Source organism: Thalassophryne amazonica, chromosome 10 (assembly GCF_902500255.1).
Source record: "Thalassophryne amazonica chromosome 10, fThaAma1.1, whole genome shotgun sequence".
NCBI lineage: Eukaryota > Metazoa > Chordata > Actinopteri > Batrachoidiformes > Batrachoididae > Thalassophryne > Thalassophryne amazonica.
In genome coordinates this window covers 73,471,370-73,496,167 of record NC_047112.1, presented here as the reverse complement: position 1 = coordinate 73,496,167, position 24,798 = coordinate 73,471,370, and the positions used below count along the sequence as shown (strand labels likewise).

At 44.5% G+C, this 24,798-nt stretch overlaps 1 protein-coding gene across 1 annotated transcript in view; it reads left to right on the top strand.

The window, feature by feature from the left end:
* Nucleotides 1–24,798, top strand: part of hcn2b (hyperpolarization activated cyclic nucleotide-gated potassium channel 2b) — a 162,018-nt gene that overhangs the window by 34,177 nt on the left and 103,043 nt on the right. The window contains exon 3 of the mRNA XM_034180268.1: nt 9,078–9,239. Coding sequence (XP_034036159.1) covers nt 9,078–9,239 — 162 coding nt within the window. The remainder of the gene's footprint in view (nt 1–9,077; nt 9,240–24,798) is intronic.

Genomic DNA, 24,798 nt, shown 5'->3' with positions numbered 1-24,798 from the left:
CCATTTTGTGCCTGTCTATTTCAAATGAGCTCGGGCCCAGAGAAGCCGATGGTGTTTCTGGATGTTGTTGATGTATGGCTTTCACTTTATATGGTAGAGTTTTAACTTGCACTTGTAGATGTAGTGACAAACTGTGTTACATGACAATGGTTTGTGAAATGTTTGAGCCCATGCGGTAAGATCCTTTACACAGTGTCTGTTTTTAATGCAGTTCCACTGAGGGATCGAAGGTCACAGGCATTCAGTGTTGGTTTTCGGCCTTGCCGCTTACATGTAGAAAGTTCTCCAGATTCTCTGAATCTTCTGATTATATTATGGACTGTAGATGATGGAATTCCTAAATTCCTTGCAGTTCTTAAACTGTTCGACTACTTTTTCATGCAGTTGTTCACAAAGTGGTGATCCTTGCCCCGTCTTTGCTTGTGAACGACTGAGGCTTTTGGGGATGCTCCTTTTATAACCAATCATGACACTCCCAGTTAGTGTCCTCAGTTCCCAAATGTTTATTGAGTGTTGTTAGAAGGAAAGGTGATGTAACACAGTGGTAAACATACCACTGTCCCAGCTTTTTTGAAACGTGTTGCAGGCATCCATTTTTAAATGAGCAAATATTTACACAAAAACAACAAAGTTTATCAGTTTGAACATTAAATATCTTGTCTTTGTGGTGTATTCAATTGAATGTAGGTTGAAGCGAATTTGCAAATGATTGTATTCTGTTTTTATTTACATTTTACACAACGTCCCACCTTCATTGGAATTGGGGTTGTATATGGTAGGCTATATGTTGCACTAATGTAGATTAAGTAATGTTACAAAAGTGTGACAAAAAACATTTAATTATGGTGAATTTCCATTATTTGTTGATTTTCAATTCAACAGATTTATAGACAATACAATTCAAGATGATTAATGGTGTATTTCAACAGAATCACATGTTTTATTTTTGTAAATTGAACAAAGCTGGATCTGGTTTGTTAGCTATTTAAAATGATTACATTTATTTGTTAACTTTAAAATCTTTTTGGTGTTGTCATATAAACCATCAAATAATATAAAGCGGTTAGGACCACTGGACCCTCCCCATTTCCCAGCCATCGACATAGGCTAAGAATTTATCGAGGACCAAGTGTTTGTTGGCATGCAATAACATTCTCACATTGAACGACCCCATGCACAGGAATGACCCTGGATGTCGATTTTCACTGTGTCCATCATCCCATCTGGGAATTTATCAAGAGTCACGTCAGACATATTGATGTTTCACCTGCTTAAAACATTTTAACTGTGCATGAATTTGTGCATGCACTCATGTGCAACTCATCCGTTAATGCAGATCGATTAATGTGTTTTCTCTTTCCATACAGAGTCCTGCATCTTACTGAGTGCAGTGTTGTATGTCGTGGCGTGTACTGTATGTGTGCGGCGTCCAGTGGACAGAGATGTGAACCTGTTTAACTGTCTTATATATTGGAATTTGCAGAATGGGCTTCTCTCTCTATAAGTGAAGCGTTTGAGATTCAGTGAGCTGTGAGTTGACTTGTAGGGCCTCAGAGGTGATGTTATGAGTCACTGTCTCGACCTCACAGCTTCCAGACTGTAAACTCACAACAGAAGCTGCTCTTCCATGCTGTCAAACACACAGCTATGCACACTGTCTGGCTAACTTCACACGTTGGATGACTCTCTTTCCTCAACTGAGGAACGTACTTGGTTTTGAGATATAAAAAATTGCAAACACTTTCCTTTGCTTTGACCTCCAAGTGCCATCAAAGTGATTCTATTCATTCAGTTTTTTTCAATAGTCAAACTGGTAAAAGTGTTTACCAGAAAGTGCTTAACTGCGAGATATAAGAAATGTTTCTGATTCAATAAATTCACCTTCTTCTGGGAAATATAATTCCTAGGTTTTCCTCTGGGCATCCTCCTAGTTGGTCATATGTGAAAGACCACCCCAGGGTGGTGACCAGTCTCAGCTGGCTCCTTTCAATGTGAAGAAGCAGCAGCTCAACTCTGAGTCCCTCCCAGATATTCAAGCTTCTCACTCTGTCCCCAAGTGTAAGGTCAGGTATCTGATGGAGGAATCTCATTTCCACCGCTTGTGTCCACAAACTTCTTTTTTGGTCATTACCCAAAGTTCATAACCCTTGAGGACAGGAGCATAAATTGACTCGCAAACTGAAAGTCTCAGCTTCTGGCTCAGCTCTTTCATCACCACGATGGTCTGGAACAGCATCAGCAGAACATTACACACAATCCCAGTTGTCTGTCAGGCTCACTTTTCAACATTTCCAAAATTTGGACATATGGACATCTACAAGTCACAGAGCTACTGTATGCTGACGATCAGGTCATATTTGCAGATTCACAAGAAGAATTACAGAACATGCTCACCATCTATGATAACACCTTCATATGCTTTGGGATGCAGATCTCATATACAAAGACTGAAACAATGGTCTTCAATGTGGATGAACATCTGATGGAGGTACTGAATCTGGTTAGCATTGCCTCAAACAAACTAAAGAACGTCAGGAGTTTTAAGTACTTGGGGTACACCATTACCAACTCTGAATGTAACATGCAATCTTTACATACTAGAATCGGTGCAGCATACCAGCAATGGAATGAACTAAAACATGTACTGACGGACAGAAGGATACAACTTGCAACTAGAGTGAAATTCCTAACCACCTGTATATGATCAAGGCTTTTATGCAGCGTACAAGCATGGGAATTAACAGAGAATGAGCTGAACACGGCTGAAGTCATCTGGCATAACTTCTTAAGAAAAATGGCTCGGGGTGGATACAAATGAAACAATGCCGGATCAGGCAGAACGTGAAGGAATGGAAGTTGACTGGAGCTTCAGAATATCAAATGAGAAATTACGTGCCCTAACAAACATTCCTTCCATCCGTGATGTTTGTGTGATATATCATATGAAATACCTTGCACATGTGTGCAGACTGGATAGTGTCAACCTTCAGAAACAGGTGCTATTTGATGTTACGAGGTCTGTCCAAAAAGTATCGTACCTTTTTATTTTTTTCAAAAACTATATGGATTTGATTCATATGTTTTTACGTCAGTCAAGCTTGAACCTTCGTACGCATGCGTGAGTTTTTCCATGCCTGTCGGTTGCGTCATTCGCATTTTAAAGTGGTGCCTTGTGTTTATGTTGATGTAGCGGTTATGCAATCCCACACAACAGGAAGTTTATTGTGCTTGAGGTTCATCATCAGAGTGTGAATTCAGAAAAATAATATATTCTCATGTTGTCATTATTCTCTGAATTAAAGCTCATTTATACTTGAGATAAAATACAGATACAGTTGAAGTTTTGTTTACATTTTGTGTGTTTCTATGTCCAGCTCTTGTGATAACCAGAGAAATTGCTCACGACGGTCCCAGCTCCACACAGCAATCCGTTTAGAAATGATGTGGTGTTTTCTGCCTCTCGATGGCAGCTCGGAGCGCAGCGCGCCGTGCGCCATTGTGGGGCGTCCTTAAAGCTGTAGTAACACACCTTATTCTCTGTGAAGCCTGTAAAATTTTCGCCGAAAGCCAGATACATTTTTTGAATGTTTTCCAGCTGCTTGTCTCTAACAGTTTCTGAAAAAATTCTGATGGAAAAAAAGCCCAAATCATTCCGCCATTTCCTGACAATGAAAATCCGATGAGGGGGCTGGACCACTCCTCCCACAAGGCGTGCTCACAGGCGAATGACGCAATCGACAGGCGTGGAAAAACTCACACATGCGCATGAAGGTTCAAGCTTGGCTGACGTAAAAACATATGAATCAAATCCATATAGTTTTTGAAAAAAATAAAAAGGTACGATACTTTCTGGACAGACCTCATATGGCTCCAAGGAAAGTGTGGAATAGAAGGAAAATGATGATGGTGAAGACCAACTTCCTGTGACTACTGAATATACGATTCCAGCAGGAGAACCCCAAGGCTGTCACTGATGCCACGGGGGAACGATGCTGATGATGATGATGATTTCTGTGAATTTCTCAAGAGATAATGCACATACGTATTAAGAGAACAAGACAGCGGGATTTATGAGTGACATGCAGCACAGCAGGGAGACTGCTGTGTGGACTGTGGCAACAAAAGAAGAGTGAGCGCTCACACAGTTTATAATCAGAGAACAGAGTTGTCCTCTGATCCACCGTTCATAGCTCAGTGGGAACCCAGAGTTTTTCCATAGCGCTCATTTAAAAGAAGCAGGCAGGTCCTCTGTAAGTTATACAGATGGTTAGTTTCCACACAAATGTCAGTGAGTGAGAGCGACTCAGAGGTGTCCTGCAAGAACTATATAACTGCCTACTCCAACCAAAACATCCATACGCTTTGGTATGAATACACACACTGTTCCACCCTTTACCTTGCATGTACCACTGTAGTACTAGTATGGTATGTACTATAGTTTATAGTGATAAAATGTCTGATGGGATGAGTTTTTACACATCTTAATTAGGTAAAAGGTAAATGGACTGCATTTATATAGCACTTATCCATCTGCATCAGGCGCTGAAAGTGCTTTACAAATAAGGCCTCACATTCACCCCGATGTGAGGGTGCTGCCATGCAAGGTGCTCACTACACACCGGGAGCAATAAGGGATTAAAGACCTTGCCCAAGGGCCCTTAGTGATTTTCCAGCCAGGCTGGGATTTGAACCAAAGATATTCTGGTCTCAAGCCCAATGCCTTAACCACGAGACCATCACCTCCCCCGTTATTAGGTGTGATGTGTTCTGGCCAAGTCCAGACGACTTGTGTAATCTGAATCAGGATTTGCACTGGGTGCAAGACAGGGACCAGTACGGTATCTGCCAATCAATATCTCCACCACGATGATGCAAAATCCCTTCTTGCTTGTCAACCTGCACAATCTGTCGGAAATGAATAAAATAGTGTGTGATGCACACAACAGAGATGAAGCAAGCTGGCAGACGCACACATCAACTTTCTTAATTATGGTGAGGACAAAACAGAGAACAGCAGTTAGCTTCACCTCCCTTTGGGGAAATATGTATTTCTAATCTTCTTCCACTGTATGACAATTTTCTTGCCTCCGGTGGGAAATATTCCAATGAAGCATCCAGCTGGCTGAATTAAACAAAGATTCTACATGGTCTCTACACCCCAGTGCAAATACCTGGATCCAAACCTGACCACACACGCAGACACACTCACATGGTGAAAAGGGCTGGGGAGTGGCCAGGACAGACAGAGGGTGGTGTTTATGAAGCTGAGACCACGGCACCACCTTGACTTAAAGAACAGGAGCCCTGCTAAGAAACAGCCTGATGGGTTGCAAAGTCTGTTTTCTCCACCAGCATGCAGTATACTTGTACAGCCCCAATACGTTCATTCAATCTCACAAAACTGATGTCACATCTGAGATTAGGCTTAAAACTTTCCTTTTTGCTAAAGCTTATAGTTAGGGCTGGATCAGGTGACCCTGAACCATCCCTTAGTTATGCTGCTATAGACAGACTGCTGGGGGGTTCCCATGATGCACTGAGTGTTTCTTTCTCTTTTTGCTCTGTATGCACCACTCTGCATTTAATCATTAGTGATTGATCTCTGCTCCCCTCCACAGCATGTCTTTTTCCTGGTTCTCTCCCTCAGCCCCAACTAGTCCCAGCAGAAGACTGCCCCTCCCTGAGCCTGGTTCTGCTGGAGGTTTCTTCCTGTTAAAAGGGAGTTTTTCCTTCCCACTGTCGCCAAGTGCTTGCTCACAGGGGGTCGTTTTGACCATTGGGGTTTTTCCGTAATTATTGTATGGCTTTGCCTTACAATATAAAGCGCCTTGGGGCAACTGTTTGTTGTGATTTGGCGCTATATAAATAAAATTGATTTGATTTCAGTCCGACAGCTCGCAGTAAGAATCTTCATATAACACCCGAATAGATCCTTGTCATTTGATTGGTGGTTTGTATGCCATGTGATATCGATCATTTGTCCCATTTGCCATTGTGTTCCATTTAGCGTGCAATTTTGGTTCCATATGATTTGTACCATTGAACAAATTTTCACTGGACTGAGAAAAACAGAAGTACACAAAGAAGTCAGTGCATGGCATCAGTTATGTTGGACTGAATGGACGACAACATTCTAGCTTTCACCTCATGAAATATTCCTACCAATGAACTCATAAACATTCATTGTATATTAGTGCAGTGAACACTTAATCACACTTAATCTGCACTGTTTGGGGAAAAAACACCTTCCTACAAAAATAACCTTTACTCAAAACATAGAAAGTCTCAGGTTTCCCCTTGTGAGTCTGTGGGCAGTGCAAATAGAATACACAGACAACAATAATTTAAATTCAAGTTATTCCTACCAGGTTTATTAAAACAGCAGAGCAGATCAGTCGTCAAAAATCATTCATCTTTGCGCAAAAATGGGTTCAGAATGCATACACATTAATGCCACAAAAACCGATACCCACAGCATGTGCAGCAAAAAGAACACTCTTCTTTCAAAAACAGAGTTTTTTAAGCTTGCAGTTCAGAAATCTGTCCAGGCGGGGCTCCCAGTCCTGCACATCAATCTGTCCGGGCGGGGCGCCCAGTCCCACAAGTCCTCAGTCTCATGTAAATATGTATCTCCATGAAGTCCATAAAGCAGGCACTGTTGTTAATTCTTAATGCCCAACGTTGTGATGGGAACTGATTTGATAAGTGCCCTGGGTGCAGAGATTGCCAGTACATACACCCCCAGTTTCTGACTTTTGCGGTAAAGTGTAACTAATTAATTAAAGAATCACTGTTTTCTTGTTTTCAGCTCCGTATGAGGACAGGTCCATGTGTTCAGTTCAGTGGCGTTAATATCTCTACAGACACTTTCAAGGTTGCCTCCCCGATAACACATAATCCAGTCATTGTTCTTCCCTGTGGAAACAAAGTTCTTTCACAGTCAAAATATCAAATCACTCACATTTTACAGAATATAGAAGCAGCAATTAATTTTGAACAATACAGTCATTCAACTGTTCATTATTGATCAGCGTAGTTTAAACATAAATGTGCAAACCATCTGATTATAAATAGAGGCAACAACAATATTATTTGCAGTACACATCTTGACCTCATGACCTTTGAACATATCATGAAACATCATGTCAGGCATTAGTCATGACTTTATTAAAATGGTCAATGTCTGACATGTTTTAAACCAACATGTTACACCCGACTTAAGCATATGTTATTTATGAAAACCTTAAACCAAAACACTTTACTGGTTTGAGAGTCAGCACACCTGTCAGCAGTTCAACATGTTCAGTACAATTCATCATAAGCACATATTTCAATCATTAATCAAACTGTATAATATTGTATCATTTCAAAACCATCATAAATCAGTTGAACACCTATCAAAGCATAGTCATACACATTTTCATTCATTTGACATCATGATAAAACCCTTAAACACATTATGGCACAAGAATACACTCTATTCAACTTCATTCATTCAATACAATATCTAGTTCATTTAAACCTGCATGGTGTACATACTTCTAAACATGTGTTACTTTTTGAAAATAATGAACACAAAACCTTTTATTCAGTTTGGTAACTTTTAGCATTGTTAGCATGCAAAGCTAATTATGAGTAAAATAGCATATATTTTCATTTATTCTTAACACTACCCCAGTCGGGAAATAGGTACCACCGTCGGGGAAGAAACTAAGAGTCAGGCACACGCAGCAGGTGAGAGGGCAGTGAGTGAGCGGGTGAGAGTCTATGAGTCACCCTGGTATGCCAGTCTATCCAGGGTGACGCAAAGACTCTCACCCACTTCACACTATGGAATCTGGTGATAAACACTGGGACCACTGAGCCTCAGGGACTATATGGAAATTAGTTCTTGCTTTTTTTTTTTTTTTTTTTTTTTTTTTTTTTTGCCGGGATCACTGGAAAATTTGCTAATTGATTTTCATATATCTTGGTGGCTGGGTGGCAGATGGACAAGGAAACAACGGAATAAATTTGAGTATGTGGATCCAGAAGTGGGTTTAGAAATGTTTTTCATATTAATTCTTCATGAACTTCAATTTTAAAAATCATCATCATCATCATCATTTATTTGGTTATTTATTTGGTTGGAATGTGGGATGAGGTTAATGGGGTTTGCAGGGCCTATTGCATCTTGGCAGAGGTGTACACTCTACTAGTGCCCATTTAGTTCCTGGATGTTACTCTTTTTTTTTTTTTTCTTTTCTAGCCATTCAAATTACAATGGTGTCTATTCCAAGTCAGACCCAAACTTTCACTGAAATGTTTTGAAAATGACTTAATTTATTAAGGCCTTGACACATACTCTGCTATCATCCTGTAACTCACCAAATTTCATCTACTGATGATGAACTGATTTGCTGTTGATTAAGTTTGAAGCACATAATCAATCCAATGAACTACTTTGATTTGCTTAGTATATAATATTCCTGTCTGCCACCTGCTGAATACTGCCATCTGGTGGACATGTATGGGCTTTTTGTGGGGACTAATATTATAACAATCATGATGGATTTTCGGAGCACGTCATGGATAATGATGGTAGTTATTCCAGAGTAATTTTCTGATAAATCCCTTCATTAGTTTTTGGAGCAGTCCTGTACACTCTTAGAAATGAAACATACACTCTTAGGCCTAAAATGTTGAATTTAATTGATAAAGTTAAGGTAACTTTTTCCATATAACATTTTTAATTAAGTGCAAAACAACATTGTCATTGACATTAATTAAATCAAATGAAACATTATTACTTAAATCCCAATATTGTGTTGCACTTAATTGACAAAGTTATGTGGAAAAAGTTACCTTAACTTTATCAATTAAATTCAACATTTTATTTCTTACAGTGAGATGGTCACAGGTGAAAACACATCATCAGGGGAGTAATCTGATTGGTCCTAATATAAAGCTGCTCTACATGGAACTGTCATATGATTCTTGGTGACATGTTTCAAATGATTGTGATGACAAAGTTTTGTTTTCTGGGAAAGTATAGTGTGGCTGATGTGTCGCACTCAACCCATCGCCTTTCTTTACAGATCTTCCACATGACCTACGACCTGGCCAGTGCTGTCATGCGTATAATTAACCTGATTGGTATGATGCTGCTGCTGTGTCACTGGGATGGCTGTCTCCAGTTCCTGGTCCCCATGCTGCAAGACTTTCCATCCGACTGCTGGGTCTCACTCAACAAGATGGTGGTAAGAAAAGGCACTTTGGGTTTGTGTGAGAGAAAGGGTTAAAGGTCATCTTCAGTCACACAATCACATGAACATCAGTCTGCAGAGGTAACACTGAATCCTGATGTGAAGTGGAACAGTGTCTGTTTTTTTTCAAACACCAGAGTGCTGTGGTAGTGCATGTGGAGGTGTTTTTTTTTGGTCCTGTCTGTCAGTCCATGTGAACAAAGTAACTCAAAGGATTTTCATGTGATTTTGGTACAATCGCTGAAGGTCAGAGGACGACTAAGTGTTCTGACGATGAGAAAAATCAGTTAAAAGTCAAGGTCACTGGAAAAATGTCATAATTTGTTTTCGTCCATGAAGGACACACTTGCCTTCTGTATTCTTCACTTTCAAGGAGACCTGCATTGAAAAAAATGCAGTCAGATTTTTTGAACAAAAAATGACTTACATTTACACATGAGATCCTTCTGAATGTAGTAAAGTAAATCTGGAAGCCCAGATCTGTCATTCAACGGAGAAATCTTCATTTGAAAATGACAAATTTACAGCTAACATTTAGCCCTCCGCAAATTGTCCCTCTCATCATGGACGCTGCCGAGACGTCACGGACAAGACCCTCTCCCAGCATGCATTGCGCCAATTTTAATTTGTGGATTTACGTCAGTTTGCATCTGCACCTTTTTCTTGTCTTATACGGAAGGATCTACTTTTTTAAAACTTCATATTGTCTTGCGGCACGTTTGGTGAGTACACATTTCTTTTATTTGTGCTTGCAAATTATTTTGGGGGACTTTTTCATACGCCCGTTTGATTGAGTGGTGTCGCAATGAAAATCTACTGTCTTTTGCCTCCGGTACCATCGCGGGATATGGAGGCGAGACCCACAAAGAATCCCAGTCATTAAAAATATATAAACCTCTCTCAGCGTCCATGGAGCTCTGGGGCCCCGCATTAAAACAGCGAGCGTAATCTCAGGACTTGTGCCAAGTGTGCTGCAGCTCCATTCAGTAGACAGAGAGGTGATGCCGGTGTTGTGCGCTGAATCTGGCACAACACCAGCTGCAAAGCAGACACGGGCGGTGTGAGTGGCCCGCGTCGGCGGTTAACGAGCTCGTTAACAAGCCCGCAGACTTAATAAGCGCAGCAGAGGCAGAGAGCGGGAGAGGAAGAATGGCGTCCGCTGTCGATGTTGTTGCTGATCTGAGCACACAGATCTGTATCTCACATTCATTGCAGCTTACTTTTGGATGTTGAAACCAGGACGTGTATAAGTAACATTACTAACAGATAAAATCAATTTCAATGCGGGATCGGACTGAAGGCGGGAGCGCGTCGTCTTGTCCCTGACGTCACGGAAATGATATGGCTGTACAAACTGTTTTCACAGAGGGCTAAATTTTAACTGCAAATTTGTCATTTTTAAACGAAGATTTCTCCGCTGAATTACAAATTTGGGCTTATAGATTTACTTTACTGCATTCACAAGGGGCGTATAAATACATATCAGCTATTTCTTTCTGAAATCTGACCACATTTATTTCAATGCAGGTCTACTTTCAGGGGAAAGAAGGCTGCACACGTCAGCCACTTCACGAGCACTCCTTGACATGGGTCAGCCTAGTCCTGCCACTTATGGCGTAAACGGCTGCTGATTATGCCGTACTGAGTGAACGACAGGCAGTGATGAGAGAAGTGTTTTCATCCAGTTCATACAGCACTTGATTTGGTTTGTTTCTCAGCCGTTCTTCCTTAGCTCCCTTTTTTTTTCTTCTCAGATGTCTTTTTCTAGCTGGCAGGCAGCAGCATAATGACCATCTGCTGATAGATCATTAGGGGCTTTTTTTTTCTTCTGCTAAATAATTGCTGGTATGACAGGGGAAGAAAAACCTCCTTGCAGAAGCAAGCAGGCAACATTTGCACTACATTAAAAAAAAATATGCAAGCGAGATAGTTAATGGACAATTGTTACATTTAAGATTTGCAAGGTGAGAGCAGCACTACTTTGTGTAAAAATACACTTTATACAAGCTTTATGGTACTCATAATGATTGAAAGGTTGACATTATTTATGGCTGCACCACAATATCAGTTGGACACACTGTGCACTTTTCGCCCGCCAATCAGTGTTGGAGGTTATTTGCTTGGATGGATATTGTTGAAATGTTCTGGAGAGATGTTGATGTGGAAATTGATTCAATTTTGAAGCAGATCTGGATCTCATTCAGTGTAGGGGAAGCATCAGTAGGACACAGTGGATCAGAAATGTTGTTTTGTGGCAGCGTAAACACATTATGCATAGGTTTAGGTCATTCTATTGTGTTACTGTTTATAAGGCTGTGTTATTTTGTCCCCCCAAGTGTAATTTACAGGTGTTTAAAATTGATTTTAAAATGTTTGATTCACTGTGCCCCGGACACTAATTCATGGGGCACAGCGAATCAACATCGAATACAATGAAAAAAACACATCATTATAAAGATTTCTTCAAAATTATTAAATATATATGCTGATGCATATAGAAACTATAATCCAGCAAACCAAGTAATGTGTGAGTGTCATATAAGTATATATAAGTCCTTTAAGTCCTGATATAAGTCCTTTAGAAACTATTATAAAACAACTGTCATCATTTCTGTTCAAACGTAAAAACAGTTATTTATATACACAAATTATAGAAATAATTCATGGAAAAATAAATGTATAAGCTTCAACAAGTAATATTTGTCATCCACTTGATACTGGGGCTTAGTAAATCACTGTCTAGACTGATTCACTGTGCCCCGGGTGCATGTGACACACGAGTTATCAAATAGCTGATAGTCTGGAGAAGACATAACACATGCTCATCAGTTGGATGGGGTAGTCTTCTGACTAATAGCAATTTTTTGGGCCACCTTTCCTCTGTTGTGAGAAATAAATACAAAGACACTGACAACCACAAAATTTACTTTTGATAGGAAAAAAAAAAACTGACTTCACTTGCCACTTAGTTTTACCCTTAATATATCCAAAAACAAAACACTAATTTATAAGGGGTATGTCTTTATGCATAAAAATATGGCATAAGTGCTGCAAATATATATGTAGTTTTGCAGATATAGCTACTGATTCACTGTGCTCCGTGATTCACCGTGCCCCGGTTTCCCCTATTTTCTTTGATCAGTGTCTCTGAATGACATCATAGAGACCGACAAACTCAAGTTTTTAAACCCAATTCAGTTCATCTTATACAGCACCAAGTAATAACACGTCATCTCAAAGCACTGTGCACACACCAACACAGTCTCACGCCATTTCGTGATGGCATCATGAAAAGTACATTCATCTATGGTTTGTGATACCATCACGAAAATGAGACTCATTTCATGATGGGAGCACCAAAAAAAAAGTGCGATACTGGGCTGACACACACACACACACACACACACACACACACACACACACACACACACACACACACACACACACACACACACACACACACACACACACACACACACACACACTGTTTATTACTCTGGTGTTGGTATGTGAACTCTGAGTACACCTTCTTGATTTTGACATGTTTCTACATTTGGCCTGACAGGTTTGACATTTTGGAAACTCTTATGAGTAGAGTTTGACACGATGTTCTGGAGATGTGAAGTCGATTTAATTGAGTCTGATCCACTTGAGATTTCTTCCTGTGATCAAAAAAATACCTGAGAGACTTTTTCCTTATCGCTGCTGGCAATGTGCTTGCTTATGTTACACACATGAATAATGACATCAGTGTGTTGTGGGTACGTTTGTTTACTGGAGGCTTCTGCAAAAGATGGACATTTATATTACAAAGATGACATGTTCTGTCTTGCTTCCATTCCTGCACCCGAGGAACTTCTTCGGCACTTGTGACAGAATGTGTTGTGTGGGCCGCTGCAATTGTCTGTATTCCGTTGTGCAATTCACATCCGGCTCTTCTCTGGACAGACGTCTTCTATCCTCGAGCCTGCCCACACGTCACCTTGTGTATGATTGACTGTACTCCTCAACTGCAATTGTCTGTATTCCGTTGTGCAATTCACAACATTAAATTGTTACTTTTTGGCTTAATCCATTGTCCGTTCATTACCGCCCCCTGTTGTGGGTCCGTGTCACTACACTTTCAGAACAGGATTTCTCGGCCAGCGTCATGGATCCCGAGGGGTGTCAACCATCGCAACAGCCAATGGAAGAGCGAGGTGCACAGGCGCCAGCAGGAGACGTGTTAGGTGAGCTGCAGCAAATCTTAACCGCTTTTACTGCTCGGTTGGACTTAGTTACCGAGCAGAGCATTATTCTCAATCGGAGGATGGAGGCTCTCACCGCCCAGGTGGAAGCGCATGCTCAGGGCGCTGCTGCAGCACCTCCTCCTGCTGACCGAATGCCAGAAACAGACATTCCACTGGTCGTTCAACGAATCCCCCCACCTTCCCCTGAAGCATACATAAGCCCTCCGGAGCCGTACGGAGGCTGTGTCGAGATGTGCGCGGACTTCTTGATGCAATGCTCGCTCGTCTTTTCACAGCGTCCCGTCATGTACGCGTCAGACGCTAGCTGGGTGGCTTACGTTATAAATTTGCTTTGTGGAGAGGCACGCGCCTGGGCTACGGCGCTCTGGGAGCAGAATTCACGGCTCCTAACGACATATGCTGGGTTAGTGAGGGAGTTCCGACAGGTGTTCGACCACCCTCATAGAGGCGAGACTGCTTCAAGCGTGCTGCTGTCGATAAGACAGGGGTGTCGGAGCGCAGCGAAGTATGCAGTCGACTTCTGCATCGCGGCAGCGTGAGCCAGCTGGAATGCTGTTGCGCTCCGCGCCGCCTTCATAAACGGACTGTCTCTGGTCCTTAAGGAGCACCTGGTGGCGAAGGACGAGCCGCGGGATTTAGATGGGCTTATCGACCTGGTTATACGGTTAGACAACCGATTAACAGAACACCGACGGGAGCGAGACGAAGGGCGTGGTCAGGCACAAGCCATCCTTCTTCCTCCCGGGTCCGAAAGGGAGCCGTCTTCCCCACGCTCCACAGCCAGGGCACTCCACGTGACGACAGCTCCCCCTGCTGCCGTTGTTAGAGAGACGAGCAGGGCCAAAAGGCGATCAGATCAGAGACAAAAGAGGCTGGTCCGTGGGGAGTGTTTTCTCTGCAGCTCAACCGAGCACACAGAAAAAATGCCCCAAACGGTCAATACAGCAGCACTCGTCCTTAGAGACTGGGCTAAGGGTGGGTCACAATACCCACACGGGGAGACCCCGAAAATCTGCACGCATCCCAGTCACGATCCTGAGCGGGGATTTAACCCTTCACGCCCCAGCACTGGTGGACATGGGGTCAGAAGGGAATCTGTTGGATAGCAGATGGGCAAAGGAGGTTGGGCTCCCACTAGTGGCCTTACCGTCACCATTGTCGGTGCGGGCACTAGATGGCACCCTTCTTCCACTAATCACACACCAGACACAGCCAGTGACATTGGTTGCATCTGGAAATCACAGGGAGGAGATTGTGTTTTATGTAACACCTTCTACCTCCCGAGTGATTTTGGGTTTTCCATGGGTGTTAAAACACAATCCCCGGATTGATTGGCTGTCTGGGGTTGTGGTTCAGTGGAGCGAAACCTGCCACCGGGAGTGTTTAGGATCCTTGGTTCCACCCGGTATGACAGCTAAGGATCTGGCACTCACGCTGCCCCCGCACCATCCGTACAATTGTGCCATTGATTTGATCCCAGGCACCGAGTACCCGTCCAGCAGGCTGTACAACCTCTCATGTCCGGAACACGAGTCAATGGAGACCTACATCCGGGACTCGTTAGCTGCCGGGTTGATCCGGAACTCCACCTCCCCGATGGGTGCTGGTTTCTTTTTTGTGGGCAAGAAGGACGGCGGACTCCGTCCATGCATTGATTACAGAGGGCTGAACGAGATCACGGTTCGCAACTGATACCCGTTACCTCTGTTGGATTCAGTGTTCACGCCCTTGCATGGAGCCCAAATTTTCACTAAACTGGATCTCAGGAATGCTTATCACCTGGTTCGGATCCGGGAGGGAGACGAGTCGAAGACGGCATTTAACACCCCGTTAGGTCACTTTGAGTACCTGGTCATGCCATTCGGTCTCACCAATGCGCCCGCGACGTTCCAAGCATTGGTTAATGACGTCTTGCGGGACTTGCGGGTTCTCGACTGTTCTGGTGCAGCCCGATCCCTATCGCCAGTTTATAGTCGAAGTGGACGCCTCGGACTCAGGGATAGGAGCCGTGCTATCCCAGAGCGGGGAGTCCGACAAGGTTCTCCATCCATGTGCCTACTTTTCCCGCAGGTTGACCCCGGCTGAAAGGAACTATGACGTCGGCAATCGGGAACTTCTAGCGGTGAAAGAGGCTCTGGAGGAGTGGAGACACCTGTTGGAGGGAGCATCGGTACCATTTACGGTTTTCACGGACCATCGGAACCTGGAGTACATTTGGACGGCCAGGCGTCTGAACCCCAGGCAAGCCCGCTGGTCACTGTTCTTCGGGCATTTTGACTTTCGGATCACCTACTGCCCCAGGACGAAGAACCAATGATCTGATGCCCTGTCCCGGGTGCACGAAGAGGAGGTCAAGACCGAGCTGTCAGACCCTACGGAAACCATCATCCCCGAGTCCACTGTTGTGGCCACCCTCACCTGGGACGTGGAGAAGACCGTCCGGGAGGCCCTGACACGGAGCCCGGACCCGGGGACAGGTCCGAAGGATAAGTTGTACGTCCCACCAGAGGCCAGGGCTGCGGTCCTAGACTTCTGTCACGGTTCCAAGCTCTCCTGTCATCCAGGGGTGCGAAGGACCGTGGCAGTGGTCCGGCAGCGCTTCTGGTGGGTGTCTATGGAAGCCGACGTCCGGAAGTATGACCAGGCCTGCACCACCTGTGCCAGGGGCAAAGCTGACCACCACAAGGCCCAAGGCCTCCTCCAGCCTCTGCCCGTGCCTCATCGCCCCTGGTCTCACATCGGCCTGGACTTTGTCACGGGCCTCCCGCCGTCCCAGGGCATGACTACCATCCTCACGATAGTGGACCGGTTCTCCAATGCAGCCCACTTCGTGGCCCTCCCGAAGCTCCCGACGGCCCAGGAGACTGCAGACCTCCTGGTCCACCATGTCGTGCGTCTGCATGGGATTCCATCGGATATCGTCTCAGACCGTGGTCCTCAGTTCTCCTCTCAGGTCTGGAGGAGTTTCTGCAGGGAACTGGGGGCCACCGTGAGTCTCTCGTCCGGGTACCATCCTCAGACGGACGGACAGGCAGAGCGGGCGAACCAGGAATTGGAGCAGGCCCTCCGCTGCGTAACCTCCGCGCACCCGACGGCCTGGAGCAACCATTTGGCCTGGATCGAGTACGCTCACAACAGCCAAGTATCATCGGCTACCGGCCTCTCCCCGTTTGAGGTGTGTTTGGAGTACCAGCCCCCATTGTTCCCGCTAGTGGAGGGAGAGGTCGGGGTGCCCTCGGTCCAGGCCCATCTGAGTAGGTGCCGTCGGGTGTGGCGTGCCGCCCGCTCTGCCCTGCTCAAAGGCCGGACGAGGGCCAAGAACCATGCAGACCGCCGGCGTGCCCCGGCCCCTACGTATCAGCCTGGGCAGGAGGTTTGGCTTTCCACAAAAGACATTCCCCTGCAAGTGGAATCCCAGAAGTTGAAGGACAGATACATTGGACCTTTCACCATACTCAAAGTCCTCAGTCCAGCCGCAGTGAAGCTGAAGCTGCTAGCTTCGCTGTGGATCCACCCGGTTTTCCATGTGTCATGCATCAAACCTCATCACGTTTCACCCCTCTGTACCCCCAGATCGGCGCCACCTCCTGCCCGGACCATCGACGGGGAGCGGGCTTGGACCGTGCACCGGCTCCTGGACGTCTGTCGGAAGGGCTGGGGGTTCCAGTATTTGGTGGACTGGGAGGGGTATGGACCTGAAGAACGCTCCTGGGTGAAGAGGAGCTTCATCCTGGACCCGGTCCTCCTGGCCGACTTCTACCGGCGTCACCCGGACAAGCCTGGTCGGGCTCCAGGAGGCGCCCGTTGAGGGGGGGGTCCTGTTGTGTGGGCCACTGAAGAGGAGGTACTGCTGGCCCACCACCACCAGATGGCGCCCTGCTTGAAGTGCGGGCTTCAAGCACGAGAGGGCGTCATAGCAACCGGGAGTGACAGCTGTCACTCGTCATCAGCACCAGCTGTCACTCATCACACATCACCATCACAATAAAGGCCAGACTGCAACTCCACCTCCCCGCAGAGAAAACAGCTACCACTCAGGTAACTTTCTCTGCGGTAATTGTCTGTGACTAAACGTTGTTCTGTGTGCAGCCATTTTCCTGTGGCTACAGTCTGAAGCTGGATTGGCGGAAAGTGTGAGCGCGACGTCTTCGCCTCTCACTCCTTCCAGGGAAGTGACTGACAGGAGCTGCACGGGTGATTCTGTTTCTGGAGGTGGAGGTTCTCCCTCCCGGAGGAACTGAGTACGGAGAGATTACTGGGTGTGTATCCACATCCCCACCATTAACTGTTTCTGTTTCTGCCAGCAGTACCAGGTCTGACAGCTGGAGACGGTGGCCACCTGGGACCCAGGACTTGGCGGCTCCGGTGTTCTTCAGATCCATAGGCGGTGGAAGCCGTGTGGGATCCGGCTCTTCTCTGGACAGACGTCTTCTATCCTCGAGCCTGCCCACACGTCACCTTGTGTATGATTGACTGTACTCCTCAACTGCAATTGTCTGTATTCCGTTGTGCAATTCACAACATTAAATTGTTACTTTTTGGCTTAATCCATTGTCCGTTCATTACCGCCCCCTGTTGTGGGTCCGTGTCACTACACTTTCACAGCAGAATGTGATGCTACACACCTGACCAAAAATGACATAACATACTGTACATGGACACTAGTTTTAACCACTATAACATACTTATCTAAATTACATAGTATCAGATGGAAGTTCTAGTCTAACTTTACTGTTTGTCTTAAACTTAGGCACAATGGATTTATACGTTCACACACAGGGAAACCACGTGGTTATCCTCATTAACTCGCAACAGTTAGCTTTGCTTAGCTGCTACATTCATCCCCTTTAACCACATCACATACATAATGGAGATAACTGGCCGACGTTCCCACCATTATCCACAGCTCCCATTCTCACTGTTCTTCTCAAATCCTATTATACTTACTTCCTGTAAGCTCACCTGCAAAAGACAGATGACACATTCTGCCCTGCTTCCAGCTCCCGCACCTGAGGTACTTCTTTGGGATTTGCAACAGAGGTGGAAGCGGCGCTCACCTGGGTAGCTACGCCCCCTAGTGTTGAGATCAGGATACTACTCCTTCTATGTAATGCTTGACAACACAGGTCTAGAATGTCTAACTGTAACAGTAGCAATTAATTAAAAAGGAACAACAAGATACATGACAGGAAACAGAAGAATAAACAAGATTATTATATTTCTTGTATTTGAAATGGCATAAAAAATTTAAATGTGTGAAATACCAAGTGTTCCAATACTTTTGGAGGGCACTGTATCCTAACCTTATGATGAGTGCAAAATGAGTGTGGTGTTATTACTGTTTTGTTTAAGAATGCTTAATTTACATTTTCACTGTTGCTGCACTTTGTGTGAAATCGTAGTCATATCATATATCATATTGATAGAGATATAATATTTGGCCTCAATATTGAGATAAGATAATTTGGCCATATTGTACAGACCTACTGTCAACTACCTGAAAAGTTTGAATATGAATTTACATCTACATAAAAAAAAAAATGCTTAAAGTGGCAGGGGGTTTAAAGGGTTATAGTTGTGGGGGGCGAAGCCGAAAGCTTTTTACACAATGATGTCGGTTTTTAATGCAGTGCCGCCTGAGGGATCAAAGGTCACGGGCAATCAATGTTGGTTTTCGGCCTTGCCGCTTACGTATAGAAAGTTCTCCAGATTCTCTGAATCTTCTGATTATATTATGGACTGTAGATGATGGAATCCCTAAATTCCTTGCAATTGAACATTGAGAAATATGGTTCTTAAACTGTTGGACTATTTTCTTCACGCATTTGTTCACAAAGTATTGATCCTCACCCCATCTTTGCTTCTGAATGGCTGAGCCTTTTGGGGATGCCCCTTTTATACCCAATCATGACACTCACAATAAATACCATCAGTTCCCAAACGCTTATTGAGTGTTGTTAGAAGGAAAGGTGATGTAACACAGTGGTAAACATACCACTGTTCCAGCTTTTTTTTAAATGTGTTGCAGGCTTCTGTCGCGGCTCGTCTTTTTGGTCTTCTCAGGATGTCGTCTTTTAGATAACACAAACTAATTGCAAGTGATATGCTAGAAAGAGGACACAACACTTTAGAATAATTCAGCCTTAAGCAAGATAAAATGCACAAAGTTTTTAAGTTTATTTAAGCCTTCGACGCAAAGCTTAGACAAACTGAGTCCTCTAGAGAGACTGAATATGACAACCGCGCTCGTCTATTTATTGGAGACCCGCGGGCATCGCTCCTCCTTCGACTTTTTTATTTATTTCATTCCCAAGACATGGTTTTCTATTGGAAGCGTCCTCTAGTGAACCCTAAGCAGGTGTTAGGCCATTATTTCAATGTGACAAATGCTCCCATTAAAACATGAAGGATTTACAACTGATTTTTTTAAAAGACCTTCAGCCACAGGTGCAGCTGGCCTGAGGCCCCCTCCGCACGTGGCCTCAGCCACACGTGCAGCTGGCCTGAGGCCCCCGCACGTGGCCTGCGGGAAAGCACCTAAAAGGCCTTGGAAAGCCCCTGACAGACTAAATGACTAATAGAGCCCTTTTTTTGGGTTGAACACCTGCTAGTTCAACCAGAGGACATACAGTTCGGATCAGGACACTTGATAGTTCATCACAGTTCAAATATGGACCTAAAAATTCTTCTACAGTCCCTCCTCTGGGACTCGAAAGAGTCCCATTACATCAACTATACTCTTGGGTTGTTTACTGACAAGACATCCTCATTTGTGCATTGCAATAAAAAAGAAAAACACATCACTCGAGTTACTGATAACTCTGGTGCGGATATGAATATCAGTGATACTTCACACGGTAAATATATTGCAGTGCAGGTGAACCTACATACTAAGGCACAAGGTGAGCAATTAGCTGGATTATATCAACACAAGGTGACATTCAAACATTGAGTTTTGGTGTAATTCAAGGCACTTAAAATGGCCACATAAAACAAGTTACATCAACCTCTTAATCATGGCAAAGTAAAGGCTTCACATTGACATCAGTGCAACCAATCATCTTCTGGCATCTATTGACTCACTCAACCAGAGGCTCCAACCCATTATACTTGGTTCTACATATTATTTTGTTAAAGCGTCACACATTTATTATTTAAATGCATCAAATAACCCCTACGTTACCACTATTTAGTCAACCAATCAAGAAACTATTCTAAGGTTAGCGCAGCTATGTCTAGTTAAATGATAAACACAATAAATGGTTTCCCTTCATGTCCGTCCTTAAGTCATTTGCCTTAGTCAATCATATAATGGTTTTCATTATAGGCCATTTCTCAACATTCTCCACTTTGTTTTTCTTCTTTTTCAGCTTGTTTTCTAATGCCCTTTTTGGCCAGACGCCAAATTTAGGCGATGCATGTCTCTTGAGGCATGCTATAATTTAAGAAAAAGGGGTCCCTATGGTGCATTTTTACTACTAAATCTACAAACACGCCGTGTAAGGGTCCCCTTTTTATAACTTTGCAATGTGATATCTATGTGTATGCATTTAGCTTTATCTGTGTTACGCAGATGATGGTAAGGACAGACATTTACCCAACTTTCGTTACTAACATATATCCTTCTTTGTTTTTAGTTACACTCAGATTTCTGAAACCAGTCCGCAATTCAAACTCAAGAACCAAGATCATAGTCCGTGTTCAGTGCCATTACGTCAGTCCGCGCTCCTCAGCATTTACTCAGCATCTGAAGTTTTGGGAGAAGTTGGGGAACATGGGGAGGTTGGCCTTTCAGGGGTAGTGGGGGAAGGATCAGGAATTCTGGCTTTCAGACAATCGTGCAGTTCTCTGATGGATCTTTCCAGCTCCTTGTGCTGCTTGGCCAGGTTGTACAGGGCCCCCAGAGAATTCTTGCCCACATTCAGGGTGGTGGTGGCCAGCCCTAGCTGTTCCCTTTCCATATGCTCCATCATGCTGGCTAGCATGTCCATACTAGACTGAAGACCACACAATTGAGTATGGAGGCCCTCCTGAGCACAAGAGATGTTGGCATTGTCACGGTGTATCCTGAACAGGTATGCAGCTGTCTGACTTAGTTGTGGCATGATTTCCTCAAATAGCTCATGGGGAATGTGATTTGTGAGGGGCAGGAGCTGCTCCAAGGTTTTTGGAACAGACTCTTGTGGAAGACGAAGCTCTCGAACCAAGTTTGCCATGTCCTGTGGGGTGACCATGACCAGATTAAGGTTGTGCAGTCCAGGGGACAGGAAGTACAAGGGGGAAGGCATTTCGTGTGTGGGGGGAGTATTGTTGATGTCGCACAGGCAAGTGGGTGGGACACTCTGGGCATTTAGCAGCCTGTACAAAGCTCCCCTCTGTCCTGGTGGGTGAGTTCGGCTAAGGTCTACCCCTGCTGATCCTCCTCCAGAGGTACTGGGCTGATCAGAATATCTCTCCTGCCTTGGGGGTGGAAAGCTGGGGACAGGTCCTAGCAGTGAATTGGGTCTAGGATGCACTCGGGCGGTTGCTGCATATGGCCGACCTTGGCTGCCTCCCCTGGAGGGTATCGTTGCCACTGGCACATGTGACTGTCTCCATGGCATCTGCGGAAGGGGTGTGTTCCTGAGTCCAAAGGGTCCTTCAGGTGATGGTGGAGTCCTCGGGCCGACTCTTGCTGCAGGCAGATTCTGTGAAGCCGTCATCGCCAGGTGCTGGAACGATGAAGATCCTTCTGTTGCCAACTGGTTTAGCTGCTGGATGGAAGGCGGCTGTGGCGACCAATCATGTCTCGACCATCCCTCCTGTATATCCTCTTCTCCAAACAGTTCTGAGAGTCCAATCAGACTTGATAGAGGCAGATCAGGCATAGGTCCCTGATCAGGGGAGTCTGGTCTCTCAGCCATACTCCTGTGTCCTAGTAATATACATATACGTTCATTATTACAGCTCCATGTCATTCTTTCAGATATTGTCTATCCTATCCCTCATTTTTGTGGGTGCATGTGTGTGAATGTAAATGTGCGTGCATGTCTTCTTCCTCGTCTACAATATCACCAAGCACGGTCCATCCCAGTCCTCCCTATCTGGGGTATACGCCACAATATTAGGGAGCTGGGGGCTGTCGGGGAGGATAATTGGTATTTCATCCATTTCCATATATTCTGGTTCTCTGTCTGTTTCGTTTGTGCTGTCTTCTAGGGCTCGGATGGCTAACAGTGGGAGCTGTCCTACTGTGGATGAAAGCAATTTATTGACCAGAAATTTTATCAAGGGAATACCACAACATATTACCAGCAAGACCGCCACCCCTGTTAGTGCCAAAATTACACCTATCTGGTATAACCAGTCTTTCCATGATATCCACCCTCTCCTTAGAGTCCCAAACAGTGAAAACAGTGGGCCAATATTCATTCCATTCCCTACAATGTATCCAGAATCGTCAGTTTCATTTCTCCCTCCTATGGAGTTACTTAACAGTTCCTGTTGCATCTCTTCAAGTGTGATTAAGAGCTCTGTCAAATTTCCGTCTTCCCCTGTACGCATGGGAATAGCTGTGCAACATTCGGTGGCTTTGATCATAATACAAACTCCTTGTTCATCAGCCATCATCATCTCGATAGCTAATCTATTTTGCATTGTCATTAGCGAGGTGGCGTGCAGTTGTTCGGTTAAGGCTCCTACTGCTGCCAATGTCCAGTTCAGGTATCTTTGCTGATTATACCACAAGTAATTAATCCACTGCACCTCCTGGAACCTAGAACGGATTTTTGGAGTAACCCCAAACAGAGCCAATGCCCATCCCCATTTATCCGCATCTTCATCTGCTTTAACTCTGCTACTGTCTATGGCTTCTAACTGTCGGGGTATCCCTTCTGGTATCCCGTTTCTTACTGTGATGTTGTAGTCTGTTTTAAACGTCATTATTCCTCTTTTCTTACGAAGTTTCTGTGGCATGGGTTGTATTGAATTTGGCATTTCAATTACTGTTATTATTATTACAAAGGCCTTTCCAATTCGGGGACAGCGATGACAGGAGTTTCCTTTTTTGTCCGCATATCCAAAAGATGTCAGCTAAGGGTACCGTTCCCTTAGCTAAATTTGGAGTAGATACCCATGAAGCATGGGTGAGATTCAGTCCAATTACAGACCCCCCTGTGGCCGGTACTATTTGTTCACACTGTATGCCTGCTGCTGGCAGGGTGTGACAGACGGTAATGTTCCATGCTGTTTTGGCCGGTTTGTATTCTTGCTGCTTTTGCATACACTGTATGTGGTGTTTTGGCTGGGTCGTCCCTACCTGCCAATCGCTTATGTATTGTGCTACTAAGCCTTTAGCTATACAGAATGGGTGTATCATCCCTTTCTCTATTTTAATCATAGGTGGAACGGTTCCTTCTGTACTTAGGGGCACTGGACAAAGTTTACTGTTGACAGCATATTTTTCATCACCTACTGCCATTTTCATAACACATTGTGTATAGCATTCTGCTTGGTCTGAGTTATGTTGGGGACTCCTATAACAGTTGTTGATATCAGGTAGGGGTTTAGCCTGAGGTATCACACCTTTCCGGTGACAGGCTATGCAAGGCTTTTCACTGATCTGCCTAGCCGAAAATTTCAACCATTGGTAAAATAAATTGGTCTTCAACCCTTGTGTGCGGGCTAGGTCTGTACTGGGATCCCATCTCCCTAAGTGACTGCTTGTTTCTAGGCTTCTAATTGTCCTCTTTTTCCTTGGTTTGATTTTTACCCATTTTGTGGCTTCATGTACTGTAACAGTTACGTCTTGCTTGGTTTCCCTGCATCCTCTTTTATCACAAATTACCTCTATGTTGAGTGTTCCCTCCTCTTCACATTTGATGCTAATGGCTTCGCCTAATATGTAATCCCCCAGCTTTCCCTGTATTCCTATGTTCTTGTAGGCTTTTGATTTAATGTATACCAAATTATATGTTTTTCCTGTGTTTAGAATGCCTTGTTTAGCTGCTATTGCGGCCATGGCCACGGCACAGTCTGTTGTATGTTTTGGATGTCTATTTTCTCCCATACTGACCACCAGTAGTATTGTCAATCCCTTGAATAATTCCTTAATCATTGCTCTGATGACTGTTGAGATGTGCTACTAGATGTGCTACTAAGTGAGCCGTCACTAGATGAGCTGTCACTAGGGATGTGTGGTGTATCTGTGCTTTGTCTGGGTTGTACTTCCTGCGGTTCTTCTGTCGGTAAATCTACTGAGTTGCTGTCCGAGTCTGATGTCTCCTGTGGCCTGTCTATCTGTCGGTCTGTATTTCTGTCTGTCT